At 39.0% G+C, this 11,788-nt stretch overlaps 1 protein-coding gene across 1 annotated transcript in view; it reads right to left on the bottom strand.

The window, feature by feature from the left end:
* Window positions 1–173: 173 nt before the first annotated feature.
* LOC116072563 (interstitial collagenase A-like) overlaps window positions 174–11,788 on the bottom strand; it is a 22,633-nt gene continuing 11,018 nt past the window's right edge. The window contains exons 2-9 of the mRNA XM_031344021.1: window positions 11,665–11,783; window positions 11,336–11,461; window positions 9,923–10,081; window positions 9,705–9,822; window positions 2,307–2,440; window positions 1,122–1,284; window positions 523–626; window positions 174–354 (exon numbers count right to left, since the gene is read on the bottom strand). Coding sequence (XP_031199881.1) covers window positions 254–354; window positions 523–626; window positions 1,122–1,284; window positions 2,307–2,440; window positions 9,705–9,822; window positions 9,923–10,081; window positions 11,336–11,461; window positions 11,665–11,783 — 1,024 coding nt within the window. The 3' untranslated portion in view covers window positions 174–253. The remainder of the gene's footprint in view (window positions 355–522; window positions 627–1,121; window positions 1,285–2,306; window positions 2,441–9,704; window positions 9,823–9,922; window positions 10,082–11,335; window positions 11,462–11,664; window positions 11,784–11,788) is intronic.

Genomic DNA, 11,788 nt, shown 5'->3' with positions numbered 1-11,788 from the left:
TTCAGTGACTCTTCAGCCAGGACATGACCTTCTTAGGCTACTAATTGGTACTAAACTGTTTTAGTTCATAAAATATTATACTATAAATTGTGAAAGTTTACAAAATAAAACTAATTTGTAGTTAGTAGCTCTGTGTATCAGCATTTCTGGAACGTAAAGAAAACATAACAATATTTGGCTTTTCAGAAAAATATCTTCTTTAAGATCATGGCATATGTATTTCCATTTACTTGGTAAGGGGTTGCCAATATTTTTAGCAGTTGAACCATGTTCTAGAATCACGGGAATCATCAACGCTTCTTATTCGGAGGTTAAATCGGTGTTGAACTGTTTGTTGAAAGAAATAGAAATTTTCTGGAAATAAAAAAAATATTATATAATATATGAAGTTTCCAGATTTTGACTCAGTCATGAATGTTGCATGGCATCGGTATGCATTTTTTTTTTTTACATCTGCTGTCTAAATAGCAATGCTATTACTTCTAATAAGTAACAAAATGGAGAAAATATATTTATACTCACCGCCTTTTTGGAAAACATCATCAACTTTATCATTAATTCCAGGGAAGTCTTCTGCTATTGATCTGGGATAATCTGGATCCATGGATCGTGTATTTTCATCATACCTGATCAAAAAGTGGTTAAAAGTATCAGGACCTTTGACCAAACATGAAGTTTGCTTAAAATATTTACAGAAAACACAAGATGGCATAACATGTTTTAATTCTTGAGATTAGAAAAGAGTGAATTGGGTGAGGAAATGTAGAATGTTGGATATACCAAAATATGCATAAAGTCCTTCTAAAATCCATTGGACCACACAGATGTTCTCTTAAGGTAAAAATGCTTTGTGAATGGTAAATTTAGGCCAAAGTAGCTCAAGGAGTTGATTGCCTTTACTTCCCCACCTTTCCATAGCACAGAGTGCCAAGACAGGCTCAGTGCATTCCCTGAACAAGCAAGCACCTTGAGATGCCTGTTGGTCCATGGTCTAATGAATGCTCAGTGGCTACAGCCCCTCTTATAAAAGACAGTTGATTAACATCATTTGAAATTCATTTAAAGATCTTTCTGTATAGAAACCACTTGTGCCATAACATTATTCACATTTTAGTCTTTACCTCCAGTACATGTGGTCAACAAAGAAGTATGTTTTTCCAGTCTCTTCCTCACAAACAGCAGCATCAATGTGGGTCACACTGCTAGGGAAACCGAAGAAGCTGTGGATGTCTCTGGGGAATCCTCGCAGTACACTCTGTTCTCGAACAGCCCAGACTTTATTGCCTGCCAATCAGAAGCCACAGATGACTAGAAGAGTGTCCTAGCTACAGACTGCAATCATGCTGGGAAGGGCTTGGTGTCTTCTTCTCTGTTGAATGTTGATATTAAGATCCAATCTCAAAGCAACTAAATTGAGTTTCCCTTTTGTTTGTTTGATTGTTGTGTTTTTGAGACAAGGAACTTACAGTGCAACCTACTTTGGTTTAGAATCTACTATATAATTTGCAACAATCTTCCTTCCTTAACCTCTTAACTGTTAGGACTAAAGGCATGAGTCACCAAGCCTGGTTTATATGAGATTTTCTTTTCTTCCCAGGCCATTCTAATCCTTAACATGCTTGGAAAATTATCTCTTGTTCGCCTCCCCCATTGTTCCTTTCCAAAGCCAGACCCTTAAACAACTATAATTCCTAGTCCATTTCTGTAGTAACAAATTTCAACAGCATCCTACAAGGTAGATGTATAAATTTATGCAGATTCAAGACTGTTGTACATGATGACATCAAGGAGAAAGCTCTGGGATGACAGGCAGAGGAACTTGTTACCACAAGAACATGTTACCACTTTACTAGAAGTCAATCACTGTGTCTAGTCTGCCTGTCTGCTGATGGCTTTCCCCAGTTTCAAGAGGGTGCTTCACATCACAATGGGGGTCTAGGAAATTGCATATACAAAATCTTTCTGTGTTATATTTTGTAGAATTGGTTCATGACTCTCAATTTTATATCTGAACATTCCCAGGCTCAGATGGGAGGTGTATGGAGGAAGTTTAAAATACAGTAATTGCTTACAAGGTCTTAAACAAGTCTAAAAGAATTAGAACTCTAGTCATTTATATCTTAATAAAAATGATGCTGAATATACAATATAAGTTTACTAAGCTGATGGGCTCCCATGAATTTACTTGGAGAAGTTGAACATTCAGAAGTCTGTGCACTGAATGTAGCTAATACCCTTTTATCTCAGTCCAGAACTGAATGAAAATTTAGTTTATAAAGACAAAGAGAAACAATTAGAAACATTACCTTTGAAATATCTGGCTTGATCTAGCATAGTAACTTCATAAGCAGCGTCAAGTTTACCTGGCAGATTTGGCCAGAGAATACCTATCAAATTGAGCTCAGCTTCTGGCATAAACTTATTTACCCGAATGTAGAACCTGATTCAAAAGGAAGAGAAAGTGTGGCTGTCAATGGGTCTCTCAGCACTGGAGTGCTCCTGTGAGCAAATGTCTACTGTCCTCCTTGAAGGGGTCAAGCATGAAGGTTTCTACTTGATGTGCTTGTTTCTTAATGGAAATACTCATGCTGTGGCAAATTTTGAGACTGACAGTAACATATCACATGGGATCCCAAGACACAAATGGCATAAGCAAACGCGAGAACATAAGGAGTAAAAGGTACTGTGAATAGGAGTGGGCTAGAGCAGAGCAGTGAAGTGCTATCTTGGCATGTGTGACGCTCTGAGTTTGAGGCTCAGTACTATCAATGTCTTCAGTGAAGGTGATGACAAAGCAATGCTTTATTTCTATTACTGATGGTTCTAGTATAATTTAACCTTGATATTGAATGTAATTCACAATCAATTTTCATAAACCTTCAAAATATATGGTCAGCTTTGGTGAGCCATGAGGAGCAGGCTGTAGCATGTGTATAACTGCAATATAGCATCCTGTGCCAATATCCTGTATTTAGTGAAGGTCATTCATTATCTCTAAGTATGTGGGGGTGCATGGATATTCTTCTGGATACTCAAACCCAGGGAAGATTAAATCCATTATAGGGAATATAGTTTTCTAATTTATGGTGCTACCACCACAGGCCCCTATATGCCACCTCCAAACTCTCCACCCAGCCAGATCTTCCACATTCTTTACCAGAGTCTAGCCCAGTAAGTCTCCCTGATCCTCTCCAACCTCTAAGTTTTAGCCCAGGGTCCCACATCCAGCATCCCAGATTAGTCTACCTGAACTACAAAATTTAGGCTTTTGCTACAACAGCCCACATGCTCCACGAACACTATCTCCAACCTTTCCACCCAACCAGGCCTGTTCTTATACTCCATGCTTAGACCAAGAGGCATAGGACATCATAGTTAAAATGCTAAATATACATATCAAAGAAAGTGTACTGAAACTTGCAAGGGAAAAAACACAAACCGGATATGAAGAAAAATACATTAATAACACATATCTCAATTTTAAACTTTGAAAATCAGAAGAGCCCACACCAATATATTTCAAGTTCTAAAAAACTATGGCAGGTTAATCTAGGTTAATATAGCCAGCAAAACTATCCACTTTAATTGAAGGAAAAAGAAAAAGGTTCCATGATAGAAACAACCTAAAAAAATTCTATCTAAACCCAAATCTAAAGAAAATACAGGAAACAATATTTAAGTCTGAAGAGAGATATTGGAAAAAATGAAGCTAAAATTATTTAAATACATTATATCATTGAGAACACAAATAACTACACATATCAACAACATGGCCACAGTTAACACACACACACACACACACACACACGAAAATTACACACCAATACCTCTGATGAGTATAGACTCAGAAATACCTAATGAAATACTTGAAAACAGAATACAGACATACATAAAAAGTTATACACTATAATGAAGTTGACTTTATCTCTAAAATGGAGAGATGGTTCAGTACATGTAAGTCAATAAATTCAATAAACCACATAAGTGGATTTAACAAAAATCACATGAGCATATGAATGGCTACACAAAAAACTTTGACAAAATTCACCATGCCCTCATTATAAATGTTCTAGAATATGTAGGACTCTACATACTCCTAAAAACACACACACACATTTTACTGTAAAATGCATATATATACATTTATATGAGATATGTATATATACATGTATACATATATACATGTATATATAAAAAGCCTACATCATTCTATATAGAGAAAAGTTTAAAGCAATCTCACTGAAGGTAGATTCAGAAACAGGAAGGCCCACCATCCCTACCTAGTCTTTCTCAAAATCATGCTCATAGTACTTACTAGAGCAATAGGTCAAGAGAAGTAATTAAAGGGATGCAGAGAGGGAAGAAGTCAATCTCTCCCTATTTGCTGATGAGATGATATTATACATTAGAGATCCCCAAATTCAACCAGAAAATTTATAGAAACATTAAACAAATTCAAAGCATTGCAGGATACTGAATTGCCTCACACAAATAAATAGCTTAGCTTTACATCAACAGCAAACATATGGAGAAGGATACACTCCCATTCAAAATAACCTCAAAGGAAATGAAATGTCTAGGAATAAACCTAACCAAGGAAGTGAAGGACCCTATACAATGAAAACTTCAAACATCTTTAGGCTCCACAAACGAACTGCAAGTCCTCATTGCTGAAGCTGACCCCTATTCAGTTCATTGAACATGGAGAAATCAAGATGGTGCATACTGTGAAGCCTTCATCCATACTGTCTTTGGTACAGGAAGGAATCTGCATGCTACCCAAAGAGGAATGTAAACACCAAGCCATCTACAAATCCTTTGAACTACAGTGGTGTCCTGCCTGCAAGATATGGAAGTGCAATGACACAAAGCTGTGAGAGCAACCCACCAATATCTGATTTGACTTAAGGCCCACTCTACCACATAACACCTGTACCTAGTGCTGCTTGGTTGACCAAGAATCAAAGACCAGATAGCCCAGGGATCTAAAGTAAAACAAAAGTTCTCTGTCTCTGTCTCTGTCTCTCTCTGTCTCTCTCTGTCTCTGTTGCTCTCTGTCTCTCTTTGTCTCTCTCTGTCTCTCTCTGTCTCTGTCTCTCTCTGTGTCTCTCTCTGTCTCTATCTCTCTCTGTCTCTGTCTCTGTCTCTGTGTGTGTGTATATGTGTGTGTGTATCAATAAAATGAAGCTTCTTCCTGCAGCAAATGGAAACAAATACAGAGACTTACGGCCAGACAGTATGCAAAGAGTGAAAGACCTTAGAAAACTCAGCTCTAAATAGATGTCTCCATCAAATCTCTCTCCTCAGGGCTCAGGAAACCCTGTGGAGGAGTAGGCAGGAAGAGTATAAGAGCCAGGGGGGGTGGAGGACACCAAAACAATAAGACCCTCTAGGTCAATACTTGTGATTCATTTGTGATTTATGATCATATGATTAATTGCAAGAACTCCCAGAGACTGAGCAACACACACAAGGGATGCATGGGTCTGTATGAAGTTCTCTATGAATATACTATAGCTCCAAATTTGATGTTAGCATGTGGTTCCTGTGTGTGCACACGAGAGAGTCTATTGTGCCTTCTCTTGGGCTCTTTTGCTCATGTTTGCTTATCTGGTCCAACTCTTGTGTTGTTTTGTTTTATCTTACTGCATTTTATTGTATTTTATTATTGTTCCTTAAAAGCCTGTTGCTTTCTAATGAAAGCTAGAAAGGGAGTGGTTCCAGATGGGAGAGAATCTATGTCAGCTCTGCATATGGTACAGGACTAATAACCAAAATAAACAAAAACTCAAAACACCAGCACTAACAAAACTCAAATGACATGGGCTTGGGATCTGAACAGAGAGTTCTCAAAAGAAGAAAAGAGATATATCAAATATCAAATATATTTAAGATATGACTAAGAAATATATCAAAAACAGTCCATTGTTTCTAGCAACTAGGCAAATTCAAGTCAAAATACCTTTGAGAGTTTATCTTAACCCAGTCAGAATGACAATGATCAAGCAAACAAAGTACAATGAATGCTGCATGGGGGCTGAGAAAGAACAAAAGGAATCTCATTTGCTGTTGGTAGGAACTGCAAACTGGTACAGTCACTATGGAAATCAATGTGGATCCAGCCATATCACCCCTTAGCATGTGCACATGGGTATTTGCTCATCCATGTTCACTGCTGCTCTATTCACAATAGCTAGAAAATGGAAGTAACCTAAATGTCCTTCAGCTGATAAATGGATAATGAAAATGTGGTTTACATATACTGTGAACTCTTATTCAGCTGCAAAGAGAAAAAGGAAATTCTGAATGTTGCAGAGAATTGATGGAACTAGAAAATATCATATTGAGTGATGTAACCCCAAAAGACAAACAGCACATGTTCTAAGTTGTTGGAGGCTCCTACCTCTAAGTCTTCAGATGTGAGTACATACCCTGGAGTAACTATAGTAATCAAGAAAGTAAAAAGGGGCCATTACCAGGGTAGGAGGCTTGGGAGCAATAGAGAGGAGAATGGTATGGCACAAGTGATTTGATCAGAAAAATGGGAGAGGGGTAGCTCTAACTAGGAAGGGGATTGAAATAAGTACAGAAGAAGGAGGGAGGAGATGTCTGAAAAAGTAATAAGAAATCATACTATTAACTATCATCCTAAGAAAAACCATGTAATAGACATAAGTCTCTATATAAATAGACATATATAGTTTTAAGTAAGATTTTTTTTTCCATTTGGGCTAACAATGATCTCTCCAAGACCCAAAGACCACCAATAAAACCCTAACACTATGCATGAGAAACCCTCTTGTGAGTTCTTGGTTAGAGTTGTCCAAGAGACTCCTAAAACATTATGGGCTATAGCTGATGTCCTTGGTTGCTCTCTAGAGGTGAAAGATAACTCCCCCATTGCTAAAGACTTCATACGCTTCAGACACAGGGCCCAGAGGCTCCTGAGCTGAAACTAATCTGAAAGCCTCCTTCCTGAGGACTGGCTATCATGATACCAGAAGGTGCCATGCAAGCTTCCAAAAGAGGGAGGCAAGCAACACTCCTACCCAGCTATGGCAGCTATGAACTTCACCAATGGCCAGCCTGGTACTATAACCCTAAGGGCGCAGTAACGGCATGCATACCTTGAAGGTAACCAACAGCTTTCTAATTGGATTTTAGACATGCTCAATAAGAGATAAACTATGCCAGAGCTAGTGGTGTCATGGATCTTAACCACATGACTAAACTAACATAATCCCTAACTACATTCTAAATATTTGTTGTTATACCCATAGATAACTGTAGTCTCTACCCCTCAAAAAGGAAACTTCTCTTTGCACCAGACAGAAAACACTATAGAAAACCACAACAGATCCAAATATAGGGTTGTAGAGCTCAGGGTTGTAAGTTGATATTTCTAAAAAGCACTCCCATATTTAAGGCTCAGGGATCACTGAGGAGGTAGAGAGAGTATAAGAGCCAGAGGACCCGGGGAGTGGTGTTTGCTATGAGATTGTGTCTCCTAGGAATGTCTGAAGCTACACCTGCAAAGTTTTGCCAATATGTCTACATAAACATGAGCGAAACAAGGACAACAGACTTGCCACACTAGACCAGTAAGTTCCACAAGAGCTCAGCTCTACACAAAAAAATAACAGGCTACTAAGAGATACTGGGAGCATGAGAGGTAGTCTTCTCCAGGAAAAAGCACACCAATTGGTTAACCAATACCAAACGGACAGCCCTAAAACTATAAATACAAGTAACAGGATTCAGAGTGGTAGCTTATATTTAGGGATTTGCATATGTATATACATGTACATATACGCATGTAAAAACAATGATAAAATGTCCATGAATTTGAAAAAGAGCAAGGAGGGGTGTATGGAAGGAATTGGAGGGAGGAAAGGAAATGGGGAAATGATGTAATTATATTGTAATCTCAAATATTATAAATAATATGTATGTATAGTCTATGAACATTTTGCTCTGCTTTAAATCATCTAAAAGTATTTATAATGCTACTTACTTGGTTATCCTAAAATATTTTTTGGTATAATAGTAAGAAAACTTGGAACAGATACAATTTTGTTTAGATTCATAGATCTGTGATTGATGGAATCCATGCATGTGGAAGAGAATACAGAATATTGACTCCTCTCATAGCTGGACAGGGTTACCTACATCATGCTTTCTTTTTTTATTTTTTTTATTTTTTTTTATTTTTCTCAAGACATTAACCCAGAGCAACTTCCAGAATGACCTTGAATGCCTTTAAAAGATTTTTGTATTAATTCATTTTATTTTATGTATACAAGTGTTTTGCCTACATGAATGTTTGCACACCATTTGCTTACCTAATGCCCACAGAGGTTGTGAGCCAAGATGCTGGTGCTGGAGTCCTAGCCCAGGTCCTTTGCAGGAGCAACACATGCTCTTAACTGCTTAGCCATCTCTCCAGCCAACCTGGAACTTTGGAAGCTCCTAGCTTTCTACCTTTCATGTGCTGTGATTACGGCTTGTGTCCTATCCTGCACAGATTTATTTGATGCTTCAGATCGAACCAGTTCTTGGTGCATGACCTACCTACTAAACCGCATTACCAGCCCTTGAGATTTCCTTTAAGGCTATGTTTCAAGCCTTCTCATCATGCAGGGTGCAACCTTATCTTTCATTCTCATGAATAGTAAAGAAGATCCTAGAAAGCACTTGGAGCCAGTATCTGAATGTGCATGTAGATGCAGCCACAACATAGCCAGCCAGCACCAACTGCACTCAGAAGAAAAGCTGGAGGAATCCAGGACTGTGGAGTTCCTATGCCATGCTCACTTTTCAGAGGGGAGCATCAGGAACGTTATTATGTTTCCTGGATATTTAGAAATTGCTGTTATGTGGGTGCAGGTATGGTCCTTCTGTGGAAGGGGACCAGCATGCTTTCAGGTCCACACACTGACAGGGAGTTTTACTTCCCTCATCTGAGTAGGGAGGCACAGCATCCTGGCTGCCCTTCTCTGCCAGGGAGAGGAGCTAAAGACTCAACTCTTCCAGCCGTCGCTTTTTCCCTTCTTTTCCTGAGCTTCTAAAGGCAGAGAGACCTTTCAGGAGCAGAGCAAAGCTGATAAGGGCTTAGAGGGGCATATACATACATACATACATACACACACACACACACACACACACACATTGTTGGGAAAATGTATCTTAAAAGAACTTCTCCTTATAAAGTACCATCATACTCACAAACACACAGACCAATACAACTAAAAGAGGTCCAAATTGGGGGCCAGGAGTCTAATATATACTATGCCATCCATGAGTTCTTCCCTGCCCTAATTTACAGACCGTAAAGTTACATTATATTTTCAGGTTTTCCCTACAGTGACACTATTTCTGAACCAGCTGACCTAATGCATGTGGAAAATCAGTCACTATAAGTTGTAAACATGAAGAAAAAGAGGGATGGAGGGATGTGTGTGTGTGTATGTGTGTGTGTGTGTGTGTGTGTGTGTGTGTGTGTGTGAGAGAGAGAGAGAGAGAGAGAGAGAGAGACAGAGAGACAGAGACAGAGACAGAGACAGAGAGACAGAGAGACAGACAGAGACAGAGACAGAGTGCAGAAATGTAAGCAATTGCTACCTTGTAATGTGAGGCTAATACATGAGCTATATTGGTGGCCTACAATAGTGAATAAAGAGCCCAGGAAACAATGAAGATCTTACCTGCCTTTGAAGAACATCACCTCTCCCCTAAATGTAGTTATAGCATCAAAGGTTATATCACCATCACATGGATGTGGTGTTGTTGCACCTGTTGGCTGGACGGGATTTGGGGAAGGTCCTAAAGAACAGTAGAGAGCTGCAGTTAGTTTCCATGGTTCTGAAAGGCCACCTGGAGGATGAAAATGCCTTTGCCTGTGCAGCTAAGCTGGTTCACTTACCATATAAAGCCTGGATGCGATTGATATCATCCTGGTTTAGCACAAAGTCTTCAGTGTACCATGTGTAGCTGGGAAACATTAGTGCTCCTATGTCTCTAGAATGAGTGAGTCCAAGGGCGTGGCCCAGTTCATGAGCCGTAACATAGAACAAATTAAAATCTGGAAGGACAAAGAGATCCAAATCTAATTATTAAAAATCATTTTGAGGTATTTAGTAAGGAAATAATCTCCCAGGGTGAATGTCCACACCTTCTTCTTAGTCACTTTTTAAACTACACATATGCATATACAGTCTTTTCCTGATGGTGAAAGTGTGTATCTATTATAATAAGGAGGCACAGTCAAGCCTACACTGCACAAAAGAGCTCTCACTGACTAAAGGTCCAGCTCAGATGAGTCTATGTTAACCCTGAGCGGGGACAAATTCCTTCTCAGAGGAGCAATGAAACTCTGCTAACAGTTCGTACTTCCTATTTACATCACTGATGGACACACAGTGTGTGAAATTTAGGAAGTACAAAAACACTTTCTTATCGTTCAGTCTTCCAAGTTAATAATAAATTTGTTAAGTTTTATTGCATCATTCCAGTAAGGAAAAATCCAAGCCCTTAAGAGACATATCAAATGTTCAATACCTCCTTTCTTTTGAAAAGAAAGTTTTTATTTTATTTGTTTACTTTATCTTTATTTGCTCATGTGCACATGTGTGCATGAGCATGAGTGCATGTAAGCACAATGTGTACTAAAGATGCCTGTGTAGAAGGCGGAGAACAGCTTAAAGGACTCAGTTCTCTTCCACTGAATGGGTTCTGAGAATCAAAATGAGGATTTCAGATATCACATTTCTTCACCAGCCCTCTGAATTTTCTTCCTTTTTTATTTAATTTTATTCTTCTCTCAAACAATATAGCCTGACTGTACTATAGCCTCTCTGCCCTCCACTCCTTCCAGCCTTCCCTTGACTTCCTGTCTCCCCTCTATCTTTTCTTTTTCTCTTTAGAGGAGAACAGGCTTCCCATTGATATCAACAGCACAACAAGATGCCATAAGACTATGCACAAACCCTCATATTACGATTTGATGAGGAAACACAGTAGGATCAAAAGGCTCCTGAGCACAGGCAAAAGTCAGAGACAACCTCACTCCCACTATTAGGAGTCCTATGAACATCTCAAGCTAAAGAGCTGTAGCTTTCATGCAAAGGATGTAGCACAGATAAGAGAAGTTTTAGAGTGACACATTTGCCACCAGGAAGATCATATGCAATCAGAAAATACTCCTGTCTTATGCTTCTCAATGTGCTCCTAGTTCTCTGAATGGTGATAGGTTATCTGCTTTCATTAAAGCATTCTGCCCACTGCAAAAAACTAGGAAGGGCTAGGTGTACTGCAAGAAGCAAGTTGGTGAACTCACTCTCACTGCTGTCAGTCCACCTCTCATCAAGATCATAATGAACATCGCCTCCCAAACGTGGGCCTGGCGGGAAAGTGTGAGCAAGTTTATAGTTAGGTCCATCAAATGGGTTATTGTCATCATGGTCTGCAAGACACAAAAATTCAACAAAAGGCTCTTTTAGTTCTCATGTTGGTTAGCTCAGAGTTTTGTTGAGCAGTCAATGTACATCCATCCCATGTGATATTACTTTCTTCCTCAGTTCCAGAAAATCAATGATGTTCTTCAACAAGGAACTCTTCCTGCAAAGCAGAAGAGGTTGAAGAGCAAGGTGAGGTTGAAGAGTTTACCTCCTCTGTAAAAGGCAAACACAATATCTCCTTCCTCCTCAAAGACCCTTTCGAATGTTAGTGGTGTCACATCACTCCAGACTCTAAAGGCTCTCTCGATGGCATTTTCCACAACTGCTCTTGG

The sequence above is a fragment of the Mastomys coucha genome, unplaced genomic scaffold (assembly GCF_008632895.1).
Source record: "Mastomys coucha isolate ucsf_1 unplaced genomic scaffold, UCSF_Mcou_1 pScaffold23, whole genome shotgun sequence".
Classification (NCBI taxonomy): Eukaryota; Metazoa; Chordata; class Mammalia; order Rodentia; family Muridae; genus Mastomys; species Mastomys coucha.
Note: the sequence above shows the minus strand (reverse complement) of the source record. Positions and strands in the feature narration are given on the sequence as shown.